General features: G+C 50.2%; 1 protein-coding gene across 5 annotated transcripts; it reads right to left on the bottom strand.

The window, feature by feature from the left end:
- Positions 1-21,708, bottom strand: LOC125537442 (uncharacterized). Of its 5 annotated transcripts, none has more exons than XM_048700758.2 (7): positions 21,320-21,704; positions 21,035-21,076; positions 20,814-20,936; positions 20,220-20,449; positions 19,804-19,840; positions 5,685-5,742; positions 5,232-5,605 (listed from the first exon to the last, which is right to left on the bottom strand). In XM_048700758.2, exons 1-7 carry the CDS (start codon positions 21,461-21,463, stop codon positions 5,526-5,528), a joined length of 714 nt encoding a protein of 237 aa, XP_048556715.1. In that variant the 5' UTR covers positions 21,464-21,704; the 3' UTR covers positions 5,232-5,525. The 5 variants fall into 5 exon arrangements, with proteins under 5 accessions (XP_087400096.1, XP_087400095.1, XP_087400097.1 ...); XM_048700759.2 differs by lacking the exon at positions 5,232-5,605 and adding an exon at positions 12,844-12,902 and having other exon boundaries at positions 5,708-5,742; positions 21,320-21,706; XM_087543970.1 differs by lacking the exons at positions 5,232-5,605; positions 5,685-5,742 and adding an exon at positions 1-123 and having other exon boundaries at positions 21,320-21,708.
- Between the last annotated feature and the right edge of the window lie 1,524 nt (positions 21,709-23,232).

Here is a 23,232-nt window from a genome sequence, read left to right as displayed (position 1 = left end):
CTCCTTATGGCGGCTTCAAAGTCCTGAAATCATCACTTGTAACTCCGTTCTTGATCCCCTTGCGCATGCCATCAACTCCATGCGTGTTCTTGCTCCAATGTTCATCCTTCTCCAAGCTAGGCCCTTCATTTGAAAGCAAAACAAATGTATCCAATTTAGGCAGCATCATAATCTCATGAACATTAGAATCATTACCAAGAAACGAAAGTACCTGGTAATTTAATTGGCGTGCGCGAGCTCTAGTAATTGGTCCAGTATATGTAACAGTAGGGGCTGTGGGTGTAACAATGGTATTGATGTCCTCATCAGTAATCCTGTTCTGGAAGTCATGCTACTAGATCATGATAAACCTACGAACTATGAAGAAGCGATGGTGAGCCCAGATTCCGCAAAATGGCTTGAAGCCATGAAATCTGAGATGGGATCCATGTATGAGAACAAAGTATGGACTTTGGTTGACTTGCCCGATGATCGCAAGCAATTGAGAATAAATGGATCTTCAAGAAGAAGACTGACGCTGACGATAATATTACTGTTTACAAAGCTCGACTTGTCGCAAAAGGTTTTCGGCAAGTTCAAGGGATTAACTACGATGAGACCTTCTCACCGTAGCGATGCTTAAGTCTGTCCGAATCATGTTAGCAATTGCCGCATTTTATGATTATGAAATTTGGCAGATGGATGTCAAAACTGCATTCCTGAATGGATTTCTGGAAGAAGAGTTGTATATGATGCAACCAGAAGGTTTTGTCGATCCAAAGGAGCTAACAAAGTGTGCAAGCTCCAGCGATCCATTTATGGACTGGTGCAAGCCTCTCGGAGTTGGAATAAACACTTTGATAGTGTGATCAAAGCATTTGGTTTTATACAGACTTTTGGAGAAGTCTGTATTTACAAGAAAGTGAGTGGGAGCTCTGTAGCATTTCTGATATTATATGTGGATGACATATTACTAATTGGAAATGATATAGAATTTCTGGATAGCATAAAGGGATACTTGAATAAGAGTTTTTCAATGAAAGACCTCGGTGAAGCTGCTTACATATTAGGCATTAAGATCTATAGAGATAGATCAAGACGCTTAATTGGACTTTCACAAAGCACATACCTTGACAAAGTTTTGAAGAAGTTCAAAATGGATCAAGTAAAGAAAGGGTTCTTGCCTGTGTTACAAGGTGTGAAGTTGAGTAAGACTCAATGCCCGACCACTGCAGAAGATAGAGAAAAAATGAAAGATGTTCCCTATGCTTCAGCCATAGGCTCTATCATGTATGCAATGCTGTGTACCAGACCTGATGTGTGCCTTGCTATAAGACTAGCAGGGAGGTACCAAAGTGATCCAGGAATGGATCACTGGACAGCGGTCAAGAACATCCTGAAATACCTGAAAAGGACTAAGGATATGTTTCTCATATATGGAGGTGACAAAGAGCTCATCGTAAAAGGTTACGTTGATGCAAGCTTTGACACTGATCCGGACGATTCTAAATCACAAACCGGATACGTGTTTACATTAAACGGTGGAGCTGTCAGTTGGTGCAGTTCTAAACAAAGCGTTGTAGCGGGATCTACATGTGAAGCGGAGTACATAGCTGCTTCAGAAGCAGCAAATGAAGGAGTCTGGATGAAGGAGTTCATATCCGATCTAGGTGTCATACCTAGTGCATCGGGTCCAATGAAAATCTTTTGTGACAATACTGGTGCAATTGCCTTGGCAAAGGAATCCAGATTTCACAAGAGAACCAAGCACATCAAGAGACGCTTCAATTCCATCCGGGATCTAGTCGAGGTGGGAGACATAGAGATTTGCAAGATACATACGGATCTGAATGTTGCAGACCCGTTGACTAAGCCCCTTCCACAAGCAAAACATGATCAGCACCAAGGCTCCATGGGTGTTAGAATCATTACTGTGTAATCTAGATTATTGACTCTAGTGCAAGTGGGAGACTGAAGGAAATATGCCCTAGAGGCAATAATAAAGTTATTATTTATTTCCTTATATCATGATAAATGTTTATTATTCATGCTAGAATTGTATTAACCGGAAACATAATACATGTGTGAATACATAGACAAACAGAGTGTCACTAGTATGCCTCTACTTGACTAGCTCGTTAATCAAAGATGGTTATGTTTCCTAACCATGGACAAAGAGTTGTTATTTGATTAGCGGGATCACATCATTAGGTGAATGATCTGATTGACATGACCCATTCCATTAGCTTAGCACCCGATCGTTTAGTATGTTGCTATTGCTTTCTTCATGACTTATACATGTTCCTATGACTATGAGATTATGCAACTCCCGTTTGCCGGAGGAACACTTTGTGTGCTACCAAACGTCACAACATAAATGGGTGATTATAAAGGTGCTCTACAGGTGTCTCCAAAAGTACATGTTGGGTTGGCGTATTTCGAGATTAGGTTTGTCACTCCGAATGTCGGAGAGGTATCTCTGGGCCCTCTCGGTAATGCACATCACATAAGCCTTGCAAGCATTACAACTAATGAGTTAGTTGCAAGATGATGTATTACGAAACGAGTAAAGAGACTTGCTGGTAACGAGATTGAACTAGGTATTGAGATACCGACGATCGAATCTCGGGCAAGTAACATACCGATGACAAAGGAAACAACGTATGTTGTTATGCGGTCTGACCGATAAAGATCTTCGTAGAATATGTGGGAGCCAATATGAGCATCCAGGTTCCGCTATTGGTTATTGACCGGAGACGTGTCTCGGTCATGTCTACATGGTTCTCGAACCCGTAGGGTCCGCACGCTTAAGGTTTCGATGACAGTTATATTATGAGTTTATGAGTTTTGATGTACCGAAGTTAGTTCGGGGTCCCGGATATGATCAAGGACATAACGAGGAGTCTTGAAATGGTCGAGACATAAAGATTGATATATTGGACTGCTATATTCGGACACCGGAAGTGTTCCGGTGAAGTTTCGGATAAAACCGGAGCACCGGGAGGTTATCGGAACCCCCCGGGGGGTTAATGGGCCTCATGGGCCTAAAGTGGAGAAGAGGAGGGGCTGCCAGGGCAGGCCACGCGCCCCCTCTCCCCCTAGTCCGAATTGGACAAGGAGGGAGGGGCGGCGCCCCCCCCCCCCTTTCCTTCTCTCCTTCCCCCTCTCCTACTTGGACAAGGAAAGGGAGGGGAGTCCTACTCCCGGTAGGAGTAGGACTCCTCCTGCGCGCCTCCTGCTAGGGCCGGCTGCACCTCCCCTTGGATCCTTTATATACGGAGGCAGGGGGCACCCCTAGACACACAAGTTGATCCACGTGATCATATTCTTAGCCGTGTGTGGTGCCCCCTTCCACCATAATCCTCGATAACATTGTAGCGGTGCTTAGGCGAAGCCCTGCGACGATAGCACATCAAGATCGTCACCACGCCGTCGTGCTGACGGAATTATTCCCCGACACTTTGCTGGATCGGAGTACGGGGATCGTCATCGAGCTGAACGTGTGCTAAAACTCGGAGGTGCCGTAGTTTCGGTGCTTGATCGGTCGGGCCGTGGAGACGTACGACTAGATCAACCAAAGTTAACGCTTCCGTTGTCGATCTACAAGGGTACGTAGATCACACTCTCCTCCTCTCGTTGCTATGCATCACCATGATCTTGCGTGTGCGTAGGAATTTTTTTGAAATTACTACGTTCCCCATCACTATGATGGTGTCATGGCAGACATGATCAATGAGGGTGGCCATGGGGATGGTGGTCAAGACACTCAAGACCATGAGACCGAAGGACAAGAGAGTGTCGACATCGAGGAAGAGCCATTGTTTAGGGAGGAGCTATCTCATCAAGCCTGGTCACAAAAGAGGCGGCAAAGTGTGAGGACCGGAGCATACACGAAGGATGAGGACAATTTGCTTTGTGAGGCTTGGATGGAAATTGGAAAAGATCCCCACACGGGTGCTGCGCAAAAAGGATCAACATTTTGGAAGAGGGTCCATGCTTTCTTCCATGAACATAGGCAATTTAAGCCCTGCAAATTTGAGAGCGACCGGGGTGATTTGTCACTTCAGAAGAGGTGGAGCTTCTTCCAATTGGAGTGCAACAAATTTTGTGGCTCGTACGAACATATATATGGTTGGACACTCATGAGTGGCATTGGTGTCAAGGACTCCAAGGAAGTGAAGATCATGGCGGCCGACTTAAGCAAGATGAACCAAAAAAAGGCTTGGTTTGAAGGAAAATAAAAGCTCATGATGGAGCAAAATGCGTGATCATCTTGTATTTGTTTGTTTTCATGAACTATGGGCACGTGCGATTCTTTTGGTGCAACGTTGTATGCCGGCATGACATATGGTACTATGCAAAAAGTGTTGTGTTAAACATGTTTGCTATGTTTGATGAAAATATGTCAAATCTTGATTACATTAGGAAAAAAATAAACATAATGGATCAAATGGGTCGGTCTGTTGGATGCTACGGCCACTGAAGGGCGAACATGGGCTGGGCACCTGTCCATTTGGCCACCTAAACGGACAAATCTCTTGTCCATTTTGGTCGGCCGTTTGGAGTTGCCCTAATCAAATGACGTTTCAATTGCTAGAACGATTCAAGCCAATTTAAGCTAACTTTCATCCTTGTTAGTTTCTTCTGAAATATTCGTGTGCATTCTATAATTTTGACACCATCAAACAGACCGACAGCTCCAAACCTGGTTGTCATCCATGAACTTTATATCCCGCATTTCATGGTCTCAACCCATTCCAGAGTTCGAGCCTTACATTGCTTCTGCATAAGTCACAGGATTGTTTGCCCAACAATAATACATCAAGCAACCTCTTCAACCTTCGTGGTGCTAAACTGCTAATGCTTCTTCAACCACAGGCTTCCTGACTTGCTCCAGATCATTTGTCGAGTCGTCCCGGAGTGGCTTCTCTTGAATTTCTTCAGGTTGCACCGCCCTCCTACAGTCCTACTAACCTTGAGCACGAATTGAGAAATTCGTTCTATTAAGAAAGACACTGTTGCAAGCAACAAACACCCACAAAGATAATATAGCTAACTCCCACCTCATTAAAAAAATCACATTTGGGTTCGTGTTCTCCATAGCTTTAGCAATCATGCATATGGAACTATTAATAGAATTGCTTCGTTTTTTGGAGGATGATACACAGGCTGTCTAAACTTGTATAAAAACGGAGAACTAGAATAGCTGACAAGCCAGTAAACTCGCTCATTTTGTAAATGCGCCATCAGAATTCATTGTCCTGTCAGTAAGAGCAAAACTTTTCCACGTACTAAACACGTTGTCTCCATCAGCTTGTCTTGAACCATAGTTAACTCAATTAAAAAAACATAGTTAACCGGGCCCATAGTTAACTCAATTTAAAAAAAAACATAGTTAACCGGCCAGCTAGAGGATCAGAGCCCATAACAAAAGGGCCATTTGTTGCTACGTACTAAATCAATAAGATACAAAATAGAAGGGATTTTTGGACATATTTTATCTTTGTGTCAAACGCCAAGATGCAAGTCCCGCATCATGAGTTTGCTCAGCAACTTCCATTTTGCCTTTCTAATTTTATTGCTTCGTAAGAATCCATGACCTCTTTGAATTTTTCCTCAGCAACCGCTGCCAAGGGACAGATTATGACATCAGCACACATACAGTGGACATATTCTAGCTTTATAGAAAAGGGAACTGCATTTACCTTTGTTCTTTTGGTTTTGGTCTGGATGGTATTCCATTGCTTTTCTCCTAAACGCATTCTGAAATGAATGCATATCATTAAGGAAGTAAGCAAGACATATATGGCTCCCTAAAAGCTTTACCCATCTTATAGGAACGGAGAAAAATAAATGTAAAACACACTCAGAGTTGCACAGCGGACAAAATTGTCGGCGTTCTGGGAACGGGAGTCTCCAGACTTGCCTGTTTACGACCTGCGGCGTGGCTCAAAGGGAGCCCAGCACGGCCCGTCTCCACCAACACAAACTCAAGACCCTCGTGAGGGGCCAAGCCTCACGGGGCGGACGACACGGAGCTTCCTCAGGCATGGCCTCGTCAGGCTGGCTCACGAGGAGGCGGAGAGATCAAGGCGGGGTACCTCGCGAGGTGCCCGTGACGCAAACCATGACGACTCAGGGCGCCAGGCAGGAGCCAGCCCACGCAGTGTCCTCCTTTCCTCTTTGGTGCAAAGGGGGCAAGCACAGCCGTGGAGTACCGAGGCATCAGGCAAAGGTTGTCATTTCGGTGCAACGAGACCAAGACCAGGAGGACTACGAGACGGAGGTCACCATGGGGCCCAAGACGGCGTCATCACCAGAGTTTTGCGCAGGCGAAGACTACTTTTGTCAGGATAGTTGATACTTGCTGTCCCCCTTCAAATTAGCCCGCCATTGTTGGCTCCCTTCCCGCTCAATATTTGAGGAGAGGATCAGGGCCATTATAAATAGGACCGTCCACCCACGTAGCAAAGGGTTCGGCTCAGTCCCCTCCAAGGGCTCGACAAGTAGAGAGGTGGTAGGCAGAGAGAGAGATAGAGAAAGGTGGCTGAACTCCTCCCAGCAGTTCATCGCCCCAGCCAAGAACAGACCCTCGCGAGGCTGTTCTTCCTTGTACTGTCCATCATCATCAGCCCAAGAGGCAATCCACCACACCACACACTGGAGTAGGGTATTACACCACAACGGCGGCCCGAACCAGATAAACCCTGTGTCCCTTGTGTTGTTCTTTTCATAGCTTTGATCCTAGCGTGGCGGAGGGGTGCAGGAAGGTAGGAGGCGCAATCTCCGCGCGCACCCCAGTGTTCGAACCTCAAGGGTCTGCCGGAACCCGAAATCCGACATTTGGCGCGCCAGGTAGGGTGCGCCGGAATTCGTCTTCCACCGCTCCGTGCCCCATCGCGTCGTCATCATCATGCCCGGCGACCAGGAGGGCAACCCAGACCCATGGGCTGCGTGGCCCGCCCGCGCAGAACCGCTCGCCTTGGGCGACCCCGTGCCCCAGGCAGCTCGCGGTCCGCAGGGCGCTGCGGGCCGCGGGCGACGCGGTCAGGCTTCGACAACTCTTACACCGCGGCAGGCGCGGTCGGCAGCAAGGGCCTCCAATCACGCCGCGACCACGACACCGTACACCCGCCGGGAGCAGGCGAACTCGAGAGCCGCACTCACGGTGGCCCGAGAGCTGCTGCAGTGCAGACTGCTGGAGGGCGGTCACGACGTGCTGCTGGAGCGAGTGGCAGAGCTCCTGGGCTTCGCCGCCTCGGGGGTTCACCCCTTCTCCACCCAGCTCCCATCTCAAGCCCAGGGCGACCCACGCGGGGGCCCCGCGCGCACCCGCGGGTTCCAAGGCTACTCCGACGCTAGAGAAGCTGTCAGCGCCGGACCGGCGGCGGCGCTGCCCCCGCCTCCGGTCCGCGAAGAAGGACTCAACGCGACCCGTGGCCCCAGTGGGCGGCCGCGCTGCCACCCCACGATGGGCGCGTCAGGCAGGACCGCGTGGCATGAGCCTTTCCAGGAGCCCCGGGACGGTCCCACTGGCCACGCTGGAGGCAACGATTATCGGGTACCGCTAATTCTTCAGGAGCAGGTATACGCTAACCATGGATCGCAGGAGGTGCAGGTCACCGCAGCGAGCAGCTGCCCCGCTCCCACAGTCTCCTACCCCTCGGGAGGAGGGCGCAGGGGGCTGCAGGAGAGAGGCAGGGATCCGACATCGCCACCGCGGCGTTCGGAGCAAGGCGTTCTCAGGAGGTAGACCCTCCACTGGGGAGGTGCCCCAGGGCCTGCCCCCGGCGGAGGACCCGTGGTCGTCGGGGGAACCGCTGGCGACCGCTCTACCCCATCGGGCGGCGTCCTGGTTTCCGGTCGTTGCTGATGGCACTAGAGTGTGGCACAAGGCGGGGCCCTCATCTGGCGATATGAAGCAAGACCAGTACCTGTGAAGAAGGCCCAGTGCCTGTGAAGCTCGCCGCCCCGTGACACTCTCACATAATAATGAGTGGGGCTGTACACGCCCCGGAGTCTCAGGGGTGCCGGCCTCAGGCCCTGGGGCTCCCTCCCACGCCCAGTGGCAGCACTTAGCTCCGCGCTGATGAGAAGACGTTCAAGACTAGACTAGGTGCCGGACGCGGCCTTTTGTTTGCTTTTGTTGCTCTTCCCTTTGGTTGCCGCTTTTCTCCGTTGGATTCAAGTTGGATTCGAATTTGAGATTTGCGTGTGTTCGGGGAAAGGGTGCTTAGTCTCGTTCGAGCAATTTCTCGCGTTTCGGTTACCGCTTCGCCTCAGCTGCCTCCCCTCGTGAGCCCCTCGCGAGCCGGGTCAGGCCTAGCTTGCGCGCAGCCCAGACTGCCGCCGCCGCGTCCTCTCAGGAGGGCGTCTTACTGCAGGTCCAACGGATTCAATCAGGAAACACTCCGGGCTCCACAGCCTCCTGCGGGCTGCTCCAGGGCCAGCACGGGACAAAAGTAAATTAGTCGATCAGCGCGTCGCTTAAGCCAACCACTTGGCGCGGGCGCATGGGCAATGTAGCTTCTACTGATACGATAAACACAAGTTTTACATGAGGGGCTCCCCCTCCAAAATGCTCTCACAGCTATCAGGCCAAAACCTGAGTTCTATTCATACAAGGTAAGCAGAAACGATGCACAATCAGTTGGATGAATCTCCCAATGCGTCCTCAGGAGCGCCATCAGGGCCGTTGCTGGCGTCGCTAAACTCGCCACCGCTGCTCGCGTTGCCACCAACGGTGTCAGGGCCGCCCGTCACGCCGCCCTCGTCGGCCGCCACGATCACATCGTCGTTGTCCGAGGCGAAGGCCCTGATAAGAGCCTCCACATGGTCTTCCACCCAGTGCGCCAGCTCACCTCGGACGGCCTGGGGGACTGGGGCGATGGCGGCGTCGAAATCGAAGTGGGGATCCATGCTCCGGAGATGGCTGAAGACACGAGAAAAGGCGCGACTGAGCAGGGCGCGGCTCCTCTCCTCCACCAACCTGTCAGCCCTGATCGACCGCGCCTCTAGCTGCGTCACCACGTCAGTAAAGAATTGAAGATTGCCCGCGTAGTTAACCGCGTGCGGCTTGCCGACGGTCTCCTTGCAGATGTTGCCCAAGGCCGCGTTGGCTCTCTCCCGGAGCGTGATCAGCATGGGGCCGTGCTCATGCTCCAGGAGCCGCCGCTGACGTATCTCGTCCGCGTTCTGGGGCACGACGGCCTCAGCTTCCTCCACCCGCTGGCGAAGGAGGAGCACCTCAGCCTGGGAGGTGGTTAGCCCACCTTGCGCCACCTCAAGGGCGGCCCGAGAAGTATCGGCCCGCCGCGTCACCTCCTCCAGCTTGGCCCTCAGGGCAGCAGTCCTGCCTTCGGCTTCGGCCCGGATCAACCCCAGCTTCTCCTCAAACTCGTGCTCGAGGTTCAAATGCACCATCGCCACCCGACATCCGATCTCCTCCAGGACACGGGCTTCCTGTACAGCGACATCGTCCTCTGCCTGCGTCACCAAGCGTTTCCTCGTCTCCAGACGCTCGTACTCGCGGGTACGTTCGACGGCTTCCAGCGTCAGCGCCTCCTCACGCTTCTGGAGCTTCGCCGAGTCGCCGGAGGCCACCCTCATCGACGCGAGGGCTGCCTCGCGCAGCTCCACCTGCTCCTCCAGCGAGTGGCACCAGGCCAGGAGCTCCCGAGCCCGCTCCTCTGCAGCCGTTCGCCGCCGGTCAGCCTCCCGAGCTTCCTCAGCAGCCCGAGACCGGGCCTCCCGAGAGGCCACCAACAACGTCTTGGCCTCTGCTTCATCAAGGTCGCGCTGACGGCGCGCAAGGGCGATGGCGCCCTCCAGCTCGCGCCTCTCTGCAGCCAGGCGCAGGCCCTCGGCCTCAAGGCGCGCGTCTTCATCAGCAAGCTCCTCACCAAGTAGGCTCACTGCGTCAGTCGCCCTTCGAAGGAATCCTTGGCGGAGAGCGCGACGCTCCCGAGCGCGCTCAAGCACGTCTTCCACACCATCATCTGCCCCAATCAAGCGCCGGGGGCTGCAGGTCAGCGCCCCCCCTCCGGGCTGGGGGCTGGGGGTGGCACCCTCGCGACGGTCGGGCACGCCGCGTCAGAAGCCCAGCCTGGGGCCAGCCCGACCTCAGGAGAAGAGCGCAGGAAGCGCCTCAGCCAATCGCAGTCCACGACCAGGCGAGAAGCCCATGGCAGGTTGGCTATGCCACGAGAAGGCTCGCAAAGGAGGATCGCGAGGTGCGCGGGGCAACGATACGCCTCGGAATGGTTCGCCTCTTCGATCGCCCTCGCCACAAGGGCTCCGCTGCTTGGGGCGCTCGAGGACGGTGGAGGGGGCAAAGCCAAAGGGGACGGCTCCTCAGCCGTCTCAGCAAGCTCGGCTGAAAGGGGCCTGCGGAGCAAGGGTCAGTAAGAGCAACGGAAGGATCAGGAGCAGGGAAAGGAGAAGGCTTACTCATCAGTGGCGAAGTACTTTCTGCGCTTCAGCGGGCGACAAGGGTAACCGTCGCCCAAGGCCTCCCTTCTCTTCCGGAGAGCCCCAAAGTCCACGCGGAAGCGGTCTAAGAGTCGGGCGCAGGGATCGACCTGCGACGAAGATGGAGCGTCAAGACGATCAGCGTTAGGGGCGCCTGCCTGATGTGCGCCGCCAATCGCCTCCCCAAGAGGAGCAGCTGGAGCCTCAGGGGCCCCAGTCATAGGCGCAGAGGGCAGCTGTTTGTCACCCTCAGCCTCAGCGGTACGGGCCCCGATAACTGCTTCCTCATGAGCCTCGCCCGGTGCCATCACCACGCCGGGAGCCCCCTTGGCCTCTGGCGCCTCGTACCTCCCTGCTCCGCCACTCGAGGACGAGTCGCCTTGGCCGACTGGAAGGGCAGTCACCACCACCGCGAGACCCCTGAAGGCCGGCGGGGCGCAGCCCCCACTCATCAAAGGCATGCATCTGCTTCACAAAGTCGACCCTGCTCTGGCAGAGGTACAGCAAGGCCCCTCCCTGCCGGACGCTGCCAGGGTTGGGGTCCCCAGCCAGGGTCAAGAGCGCCGTCTTCAGCACCTCGGGAGCCAGGTCCTCTTCCTGGAGCCTCATACTATCCTCGCGCCCACGGAAGGCCCACATCCGGCGAGAGTGGCGTTGAAGAGGAGCAACGCGGCATAGCAGGAACTCCTTCACCACCTTGGGCGCTGTCACGCCAAGCGACCTTAAGAGCACGAAGCGGCGCCAGACGAAGACGAGTCGGGGGCTCTCAAGCGCCACCTGGCCCCAGCCAGAATTGGGGACAGCAGGCGAGGTCGGCTCCGTTAGCAGGGGGCTGGGCACCCCTGCGTCCACATACAGCCACCGCTCGCGGAACCCAACCGCGGACAGGGGGAGCTTGAAGTCAATCCCAGAGGCGGCAGTCTCTGGCGCGGCAACGAAGCTTACGCACGCCCAGCATTGGGTAGGGTCGACAAGATGCAGCGAGAAGAAGTGGCGCAGCAAGGCAACCGAAGGAGGGATGCCCACCATGGCTTCGCAGACGAAGCGAAGACCGAAAGAAGGGTGATGGATTCAGGACTCAGATGCAGCATGTGGATCTGATAGTGGGAGAGCACGGCATTGAAGAAATCAGAAAAAGGGGGAACCAGACTTGCCCACAGGGCGTCGGCGAAATATGGGACCTCGGTAACTATCCTGCCGATGAAGAAGTGGAACGCGGGCCAGGCCGTCGTTCTCTCGCATTCATTGAAAATGGTGGCCAGAGCCAAGCTGACCTTACCCAAACCCTCGGCGGGGGCCGCCAACGGCGGGGGCCGCCAACAGCGGCGGGCGAGGCGGAGACACGGGATTCTTCCTTCTTCCCTTCTTCGTCGGGGCCATGGCGATAGAAAAAAGGGAGGGAAAGGATTCGAGATTGAATTGAAAACAGAAACCAGGGTTCGAACGGAGGAAGGACAGGAAGTGCTCGAGCGATAAAAGGGGAACGGCTGTGTACGACTACAGGTCCGCCTAGCAAGGCGCAAGATAAGGAGGGCGTGGGGGAATAGTGCCGCCCAAGTCCAATCAACTGCCGTGCGGCGCCCAAGGCCGCGGGCTGTTAGGGCCCGCGGCGCTTCGCTCTTGCCCTTCCGCTTTCCTGCACGGCCAAGTCCGGACGCGCCTTGGGTCCGGGGGCTACTGTCGGCGTTCTGGGAACGGGGGTCCCCAGATTTGCCTGCCTGTGGCCTGCGGCGTGGCTCAAAGGCAACTAGTACAAAATACTCCTTTCGTCCCGTAATATAAGATCATTTTCCAAGCTATGTTAGCTTAAAAAACAATCTTATATTTTGGGACTGAGGGAGTAATAAATTAATTTGTGCTAAGCTGGCACTCGTGCATAACTTGTTCGCTATTTTGTAGTTTGGGCAACTAACGTTCCCCTCAGCACACGTCTATGCATCCAGTGCCATGTCGTGTGCCACCGACCCACACATGCCTATGTAACTTGTCGGCTCTAATACCATTTTTTTGAAAGAAAGTTCGAGCTTTACTCATTAGAAATAATCATTGCATCGTTTATGAAGATTGGTACAATTGCATTATGTGGTTCCTCGAACCAATCAGAAATGAAAGAAAATCTAACCGATTTGGCAAGTTCATGAGCAATTTTATTTGCTTCTTTATTACAATGCTTGAATTTAGAAATAAGAAAATCGCAAGCTAAGTGAAAACAGTCATAAAAAATTGCAGCTGCTGCCCTCGACGATCGTCCTCCTTCGTTCATGGTATCAATCACCTCCATATTATCTGAGTTAATAATTATGTGATTGCAACCCGTCCTTTGCGCAAGTGATAGGTCAAATTTTAAAGCCAAAGCTTCAGCCATCAACACATCTGCACATCAATCAATCTTACCATTTCCCCCACCGATGAACCTATCTTTATCATCTCTTAAGACCGCCCCCGTCGTACCCCTGAGAAAGCCATGGTCAAAAGAAGCGTCAACGTTAAGTTTAACAAACCCTGGCGGGGGCTAGACCATCATCCTCTTTTTATGGAAGCCTTCGGCGAGGAGGCATTAACAAAATTGGCAGTGAGAGCACGTATCCCCATGAATATCTGTTGTGCATTCTGAGTAGTCTCATTATGTACCAATTTGCGTCTTTTCCACCACAAGTACCAGGCTGATATGGCTCTGATACCATTTTATAACACCCCAGCCTCTCATCCAGACCGACAAACTTGGCCCACAGACCGACACTAGTCTTTTCTGCACACTTTATCCTCACTCATACGCACCGGGGTATCAGTGGGGGCAAGAGACGTGACTCTGTTCTGGAAGGACATGTGGCAGGACCGAACGTTGGAAACAGCGTACCCGAGCGTTCTCGTATGCAAGGGATGAGGATACCTTCGTAGCCACATTTCTTTCCATGACATCACTTGGCGAGGGGTTCCATGTGCCTGTGTCTCAACAAGCCACTGAAGAGATCAGGGAAATGCAAGCAATCACTGCGCACACAACACTTGATGGATCGATACACGATTCTTGGACATGTGTGTGGAGTGCCAAATACTCGGCCTGAAAATACGACGCCTTCTACTTCAAAGATATCCAGGCAGATGCGGTGTTCCGATGGATATGGAAATCCAGATCTACGATGAAAATTAAGGTATTCGCGTGGCTACTTGCGGCGGACAGAATAAATACCAAAAACATGATAAAAAGGAGACATTGGAACGTAGCAGATGGGGTTAACTGTGCCCTCTGCGACAGGGCGACGGAGGAAACAGTGGAGTATCTTTTCTTCGACTGCCCGTTCAGCGCCAATTGCTGCAACTCCATCAACATACACTGGGGGGATGCTGGGGATAGATTGGCAAAAATACACTCTGGAAAGGAAGCATGGATAGGCCCTTTGTTCATGGAGGTCTTCCTGACTGCGGCATGGTGCATATGGAAAGAGCGTAACGATAAAATCTTCAGAAGAATCCCCCACTCGGTTCAATCCTGGAAAAGGAGGTTCAAATCTGATCTGATCCTTCTCATACAGAGTCAAGCCCTCCCTAGTGGTGCCCATCCAAGACTTTGTAGCTTCTGTAAATTAAAAAACTTTTGCTGCTTCTGTACACATCACCACATCCACATGTAAACGTGTTAGATGGCCCTCCAAGTTGGCTAGGGGCCAAAATGACACCACTACCATGGATGTTGGATAACCTTGTAACACTTGTTATTTTATAAAAACGTCAGTAGGAGCCTCTCCTACTGTCTTTGATTGCTCAAAAAAAAACGGGGACGAACTTCCCGGTTGGTTACCCATCCTCAAATTACTTCCCGGCCAAGCACGCTTAACCGGGAACTTCTTTGTGGATGTGCTTCCAGAAAGAAGATGCGCCTTGTTGATATGAGTAATCTATCATTTCTTTTAAGCTAGGATGTCACAAGGGTCTCTTTGAAGATTTGGCTGGGGCGGATGGCCAAGGCGTAGGCGGCATAGCGCTCATCCCATGCCTCCTTCACAGTGAAGTGGCAAGGAACCTGACATGGGGCCTAGTGTTTCGGCACCGTCGGCGATGAGGGCGGAATCCTACCGTAGCCATGCTGGGGATTCCAATCCAGCCCGTACCGGGGATCCCACTGACCCACTCCTTGTCAGCGAGGAAGGCAGGATCCTCCAGGCTCCAGCGCGCCATAGTGATCCCACTCTGCGATGAGGGCAGTTGCCTCCTCGTCCAGCATCCATTCCTCCTCCAACGGCGGCACCTAGTCCGGCTGCAGGGGAAGCGACATGGTAAAGCGAGGAAAGTGAAGCGGAGCTGGGGCGGTGGGGAGATGAGCTAGGACGGGAAAGCGCCGGCCTTTTTATAGCCGTGGGTGGCTGATGGTGAGAAATAGCACGCGCGGTGGTAAACATGGCGGGCGACAAGAAAAGGAGGCAGGAAATAGCACGAGGAGTTAACCAAGCAGCGGCCTCCATTAATTGGCCTGTTTCCGGCTGAGATGCGAGGCAGGATTGGTACGGCTGTCTGTGCCATTGGCAGTGAGAGAAGAGAGGCCACATAAGAGGACGAGAGAGGTAAAACTCCCCCCCCCCCATGCGGTCTGTTGGCGATGGAGCATGCTCCAAAACAACGGCCACCCCACCCCCCCCCCCCTGCTCACACGCTCAATTTGGAGCGGCCTCCAAAACATACGGTGGTCGAGCGCAGGATGGCGGCTCTGCTAGGCCACCCATTTCGGCCAAAATCATTGCCATACGGGCAGTTATTATGGCGATCGGCCACTTATGGCGACTCTGCTAGAGTTGCTCTCAGCTCAGCATGTCTCAGCACATACAAGCTATCAAACAGTGTAGTTCTATGCACTCAGCATGTGTCAGGAGAACAACGATGCTAGGGTGAGACTGGCTACCAAACACGCCCTTCGGCAGTAAACTATGTCCCCATTAACTAGTGGCCACCGATGCACATAAGAGATGCATTAAGCAAATGTCAGTTCTTAGGGCGTGTTTGGGTCCCCTTCAGCTTCACAAAACTCTACGATCCAGTTTCTCTTCGTGGCTTCTAGCTCCAGGTAGCGATCCCAGATCCGTTCGGCTGCATCAGCAACTTCTCTCAGGGCTACAGCCCAGCTTGAAGGGTTGTGGCCTGTTTGTCGCAGATTGGGCTGGCTGGAGGCAGCCCAATTGCAGCGCAAAAACCAGGAGCTCGGTCGGCCCAGCTTCACCGACAGGAAAATCTGGAGTTTGCCCAATTTACAGCAACTTGCCACCGCCATGCGTTCAGGTCAAAATCATCTGTGGAGTTAGAAGCTGGAGGGGATCTGAACACGCCCTTAAATTTCTAAAATGCATTTTAGCGTAATATCAACTCCGCCGATGTTGTCTCAATATAGCCGGTCCCAAGCCCGGGTGGAGGATGCTTGTGATAGGCTTGGCGAGCCAACATCAAAATTCAGACTCTTATGGAGATGAAACCCAGAAGAACATCTTTGGGGCGTAACCCTCTTAGCGACGCGCCATATCGGAGTGTGGTATTAAATGGGCAAGGAACGCGCCGTCACCCCCTTGGTGGCGCGCCGTATCTTGATCTAGATACGGTGATAAGTGAGCAAAGTTCGGGTCGTCGCATCGTTAGTGGCGTGCTACATTGACGCCCGAGTGTACTGAAAAATGAGCAAGGGTCTTCACATTTGACTCGACGAGTGCGAAGGGTAAGGAAGCTAGCCGGGCCTAGTAGGATCCACATAGGTAGCTCAAACGTAGGGTCCCTGTCGGTTAAGTTACGGGAGTTAGTTGATACAGTGGTGAGGAGAGGTGTTGATATCCTATGCGTCCAAGAAAACAAATGGAAGGGACAAAAGGTGAAGAAGGTGGAGGATACCGGCTTCAAGCTGTGGTACTCGGGGACAACTAAAAAAAGGAACGGAGTATGCATCTTGATCAACAATAGCCTCAAGTAGGGAGTGATAAACGTCAAGAGGCAAGGGGACTGGATTATCCTAGTCAAGGTGGGGACTTAGTTCTTAATGTTATCAGCGTGTATGCCCCACAAGTAGGCTACAATGAGAGCACCAAGAGGGAGTTCCGTGAAGGCCTAGAGGACATGGTTAGCAGTGCACCTATTGGCGAGAAACTCTTCATAGGAGGAGACCTCAATGGCCACATGAGTACATCTAACACAGGTTTTAAGGGGTGCATGGGGGCTTGGGTTATGGCAGCAGGAATCAAGAAGGAGAGAATGTCTTTAAGCTGCCCTTTAGCCTACGAGATGATCGTAACTAACGCCCTCTTTAGAATGAGAGAACCCCATCTAGTGACTTTTAGTAGTGATCAACACTCCAGCCAGATTGATTTCGTCCTCTCAAGAAGAGAAGACATGCCTAGATTGTAAGGTGATACCCGGAGAAAGTGTTGTCCCTCAACATAAACTTGTGGTGGTTGACTTCCGCTTTTGGATTCGTCTACAGTGAGATAAGCGCGCCAAAATCGAAGGGGGGGACAGCTCGGGCTTTCAAGGAGAGGGTTATTAAGGAGGGCCCTTGGGAGGAATGAGGTGATGCAAAGAATATGTGGATGAAGATTGCGAGTTGCGTTCAGGGGGTGGCTTCAGAGGAGTTTGGGGCGGCTAGGGGAAGCAAAAGCGAAGCAAAGATACCTGGTGGTGGAACGATGATGTCCAGAAGGCTATTAAGAAAGACTCTTTCAGACGCCTACACCTGGATAGGAGTGCAGACAACATAGAGAAGTACAAGGTGGCAAAAAAGACAGCAAAGGAGCTATGAATGAAGCAAGGGGTCATGCGTATGAGGCGTCAACGTTTAAACACGAATGAAGGCGAAAGGGACATCTATAAGATGGCCAAGATCCAAGAGAGGAAGACAAGAGATGTCAACCAAGTCAAATGCATCAAGGACGGAGCAGATCGGCTTCCAGTGAAGGACGAGGAGATCAAGTATAGATGGCGAGAGTATTTTGACAAGTTGTTCAATGGAGAGAATGAGAGCTCTACCATTGAGCTGGACGACTCTTTTGATGATACCAATAGACATTTTTGTGCGATGTATCCAGGAGTCTGAGGTCAGGGAGGTTTTATAAGGATGGAAGGAGGCAAGGCGTTGGGCTCTGATTGTATCCTCATTGAGGTGAGGCCTTGGAGACATAACGATAGTATGGCTAACAAGCTTTTTAACCTCATTTTTTGGTCAAACAGATGCCCAAAGAATACAGGCAGAGTATATCAGTGTCAACCTTCAAGAACAACGGGGATGTCTAAAGTTGTACTAATTACTGTGGAATTAAGCTGGTGAGCCCTACAATGAAGCTATGGGACAGACTCATTGAGCATCGCTTAAGAAGAATGACAAGCATGACCAAAAACCAGTTTGGTTTCATGCCTGCGAGGTCGATCATGTAAGCGATTTTCTTGGTACAAAAACTGATGGAGAGATACAGGGAGCAAAAGAAGGACCTGCATATGGTCTTCATTGAATTGGAGAAGGTCTATAATAAGATACCACGGAAGGTCGTGCGGTGGGCCTTGGAGAACTACAAAGTGTCAACACAGTACATTACCCTCATGAAGGACATGTACGATAATGTCGTGACAAGTGTTCCAACAAGTGATGGCAACACTAACGACTTTCCAATTAAAATAGGACTCATCAAGGGTCAGCTTTGAGCCCTTATCTTTTTGCTTTGGTAATGGATGAGATCACAAGGGATATACAAAGAGAAATCCCATGGTGTATGCTCTTTGCGGATGATGAGGTGCTAGTCGATGATAGTCAGATGGGTGTTAACAGATTCCTTTGGTTTCGCAGTTCCAGAAGAGAGGCAACCTCTATCTCTGTCTCTACATTTGCGGACCGGTAGGCCAGCCAACTAACTCTTCAAATGAAGAACTTCCCTTTATCTTGATAACAAAATTCTCGAGGCACAACTCATTCTCCCATTCTTTCTTGCTAGGGCAGCAGCTAGACCCATATCTTTTGATGGTGAGCAGCTGTGGAGACAGACTTTTGGAATCGAAAGGTTTTAGGCTTAGTACAACTGAAACTGAGTACATGAGGTGCAGTTTCAGTACTACTAGGCATGAGGAGGAGGCCTTGATGAGCAGATGGTACCTCACAAGGACACCTTTCGATATTTGGGGAATGTTGCAGAAGGATGGTGATGTCGATGAAGATGTGAACCATCAACTCAAAACTGGATGGATGAAGTGGCGCCAAGCTTCTAGCGTCCTCACTGACAAGAGTGCCACAAAAGTTGGATGGTGATTCGACCTACGATGTTGTACGGCGTTGAATGTAAACCAACTAAAAGGCGTCATGTCCAACAGTTAGGTATAGCAGAGATGTGCATGTTGAGATGGATATGTGACCACACAAGAAAGGATGGGGTCTGAAATGATGAGATACGTGGTCTCAATGGGGTAGCACCGACTGAAGAGAAGCTTGCCCGACATCATCTGAGATGGTTTGGGCATATACAACGTAGGCCTCTAGAAGCGTCAATGCATCGCAGACGGTTAAACCGTTAAAACGTGCTGATAATGTCAAGAGAGGTCAGGGTAGACCAAACTTGGCATGGGAGGTGTCCATAAAAAGAGATCTGAAGGACTGGAATCCTCTATTCTTAAATAGTTGCAGCCCACTATATATTTTTCCTTATCATGCAACTATGCCACATCATCAAGTCATGCATGTGGTCATAAGTTATAATTTGTGCACTAATGTATCCATGCAACCATGCCACCTCAACAATCATGCATGTCAATTTGTTTCACTATTTTTTGTGTGGGCGAAGATGTGCATACGTTGGATGTTTGGAGCAATTATATGTAGGTCATGTTATACATTTTTGTTATGTAGGCACCCCGTTAACTTCAATCCAATAGTTTTCTCTTTTTATATAACATTTTATCACATGATTCACATGCTTTATTGTTTTTAAAATATAAACTGAGAGCAATCTTAAAGAAGACTGCAATATTTTTATTTTTTAGCATCTATTTATGCATCTGTTTTATCAAGGTTCCCGCAGCAACGCGCGGGGCATCATCTAGTATCACCAAAGAACTAGTCATGGACATAGGTGCATGGAAGTTAGCTATCCCCATGCCAGAACCATGACTTGGTTTCGAGATCTTATGGGTTTCAACTTTAGCCTACCCCAACTTGTTGTTGTTGTTCAGAATTGTACCGAGTACAAAGGAAAGTGCAGTGTGATTAGTAAGAACGAAAACGTTTTAGTTACTTTGTCTTCACCTACAAGACTAAAGTGCAAGTGCTACAGAATATATCAGAAAATAACGGCAATCTTTCAGCTGAGAATTCTATGTCATGAAATGACAAAGTAAAAGAAGACACACCTTAATCTCAGCATCTGAAAATGGTTCTGGTCTTGACCTATGTAACAAAAAGTAGAAATCTTACCGATGAGAAAATTATGAGTATAACATATGTCTGTATCAGTATATAAATTTCCAGGCAAGAGAAATTTATCCAGAATGTGCGGCAATAATTCAGGATTCTATAAAGTTCAGCATAAGAGAGTCAGATACCAGCTGGTAAACTAAACCTAAGGAGTATGGGACAATCTAAGAACAGCTGGTAGAACAAAACTAAGGAGAAGGGAGACACTTACATGTAACCTATATCTGTAACATGTTGCACATCTAACGAGAAAACATGGGCCGAAGGACCAATGTCGTATGAAAGTGGCTCATACAAGCTCAACTATCATCATACACAACTAGAAAGTACATGAAGAGCTTTTATGATATACCTGTTTAGGCCCAAGACAGAATAGTGATGTGACATACTGTACTGCATAGCTTCCCTGGGCCTTGATCTAAAATTTGTTCTTCGATTGGCATAAAATGTTTCTGCATCTTCATACCAGTCTTCTCTTCGACTATGCTGATTATAGGTTGGATTATGGCCATTGCGAGTCCGATAATCCCGGCATTTACTTCTCTCCTTCTTGAACATATCTTGCATGTGCATGATGCGTTCCTACAGAAAGCGCTAATGTTGGTTGATGATTAGTTGAAACATATCAGCACATAAATATGAGACTAACATAGTGGCTCTATAATTAAGAAAATGGTGTGGTTGCTTCACCGAAATTTTCGTAAGATCAACGATTTCAACTTGAGGGGATAAAAGTTTCAGCTGGTTTATAACAACATTGTATTAACCTTTAAAGCCGTTCATGTTCTCTGAAGTTAATCTTAATAATTCAGAAGCAAGTTTTGAGGCATTCACAACACTACACTTTTTAGCACCTACAGTGAAATGAAAGCATAAGTTTTGAAATGTAAATATCCAGAAAAACATTAAACAATCCTAATCTCCTATATGCAAGTAAGGAACCGACCACTCTCTTCCTCTGATCCTCGTTCGTCTCACGCGTCCTCCGGTAATATCGCCACGCATCACCACACCTATTCGGCCCACGAGGTATGTCTTCCCAGTAGACATATGGTTCTGATCTGCTAAGCTTCAGTGAAAGAAAACGATTTTAACTATCTCTCCCAATGCTGCTTACAATTTGGTTAATGTTGAATTTCAGAATCACAAGATGAGCATCTCATATACCTGAGTGTAGAACCAGCCAAAGGTGCGGCGCAGTTGACCAACCTGCAAACACTCCCAGAAACAGATGCACAATCACATTACCTAAATGCATCGGTAACACACAAGTGGAGTAACTGTTAAGTGAATGATCATTTCATGAGTTTGCTTCAGTTCAACGTTGTCCATCTACGCTACAGCAACAATAAAGCAGCGTCGCACACCCTACAAAGTACTGTCGCGTCTCGAATTAGAGCTACAGAACGCGCGGCCGGGAGGGAGGGGGGGGGGGGGGGGGGGGGGGCGTACAGCAGCGGTGGTGACAGTGGCGCCGATGAGGGCAAAGAGGAGGATGGCAGCCGGGGAGGAGGAGCCGGAGTCCCTCTCACGCGCCTCCTCAGGACCTGTATGCCACCGGTTCACCTCCCGCTCGCCTCTTCGGCGGTCGTCCATCAAGTCGGATGCGGCGAATTGGGGATCTGTTTGACACAATCGACTCGGTGGCGCGGCGGAGGCGATGGACGGCGATGTGGCTGCCGGTGACCGGCCGCTCGCCAGGAGATGGGATGCGCGGTGGAGAAGGACGTGCCGGGCTGAAGCCGGGTCCGTGTCCTACGACTACGAGCCAGAGGATGCGGACAGCAGCGGATGAAGGGCAACTCCAACGCGCGGTTCACAAAACGGAGAACACCAGATGTCCTCGCGGGGGAAAATATCAGGTGATGCCACCCTTCAACCATGCTCTAACTTTTGAAAAATTGTATTTAGATGTTTCAAAAAATTCTGAAACAAATTTGGATGTTCACAAGACATATATGTCTATCATCCCTAAAAATTTCAGATCAAAATTCGTAACACACATGGAGTGAAAAAATACAAATTCAGAATGAATAGTGTAAAAAGAAGACAACATGAATAGTTTCAGAAATGACACTATTCACATGTGGATTTGTCTTTTTTGTTTTTCAATGTATATTTTTATTTTTATCTGAAGTTTTTAGGAGATATTAAAATATATCTCGTGAACATCCATAATTTTTTTTTGGATTTTTTGAAACATCTAAACGTGATTTTTCAAAATTTGGATCATGGGAGCATGTGAAGGGTGTTATCACCTAATATCTGCCTGTCCGCACGGATAGGGGGTGGCCATCGAACCCGATGTGCAAATGTTTGACAATTTTAGTTATAGAGGACAACATTTTTTCAGATTACTATGATATTTCTTTCTTAGAGAAGGCAAGTTTTTTTAAAAAAAATTGTCATCGCTTGATCTCAATCAAACGACTTCCCAATAAACGATCACCAGTTAGCATTACCGAATAAAAAAGCGGGCAGTGGTTGCCGACAAGGAATTCCGTTAATAACCGACTGTTTTGATTCTTTAGAACAACTCGATGAACTTAGTAGATCCTTTTAGGAGGCCCTCAATGACCATAGATCGAACCTATCCTCTTTTTACAGTGCTTTGACTGGCTATTTATGGACTAGTTGTATCTACTGTCTTTTTTCTTGGGATCAATATCAGCAATGCACTTCATCCAATGATAAACCAAATTCCAACTGTAGAACTATGACACAATCAAACCCGAATGAACAAAATGTTGAATTTTTTACATAGCAAAAGGATTTGGCCCTAGTCTACTCTGTCATATGCGGGCATGTGTCCTATTCTTGGTCGGAGTTTGCCTGGCCTTGGACACCGCGGTTGAAGGTGAGGTCGACGATCGAGCTGTTGGAGGTGAGATCGATGATGGCCTCATGATCATTGTGGGCTGACGTGAATGATGTGGAGCTAGTGATGTTGGCATTGGGCGTGTCAGCCACCACCTGCACCTCCTCCGCCTCCGCCTTCGTCACGATCTTGTCGAAGAGGCGGTTGCGCTCTGGATCCATGACACGAAGTTGCACCACTCGCAGCGAATAGTGCGGGCGCAGCGCATGGGCTCGAGCATCACCTATTGCTCATCCATGATGCCTAGGTCCGAGCGTCGGGCTTCCCTATTGTGCACCTCGGCCATGACTTCGTGGTGACAAGGTCTTCCACCACGCATAGTGAGTCTCAGCCATTGCTCGCAATGTTAGAAGAGGGAATGGGTGGTGCGTCGACGTCTCGGGCAGAGGAAGATAGCTCTTGGAGGTGGTAGGGTTTGTGCCGTGGCCGATGGGCTTTAAATAGTAGCGAACGCCTAGACTGGCGGAGCGACGCCTTGAACGTGTTC

Source organism: Triticum urartu, chromosome 2A (assembly GCF_056163025.1).
Source record: "Triticum urartu cultivar PI428250 chromosome 2A, HENAU_Tu73, whole genome shotgun sequence".
Lineage (NCBI taxonomy): Eukaryota > Viridiplantae > Streptophyta > Magnoliopsida > Poales > Poaceae > Triticum > Triticum urartu.
Note: the sequence above shows the minus strand (reverse complement) of the source record. Positions and strands in the feature narration are given on the sequence as shown.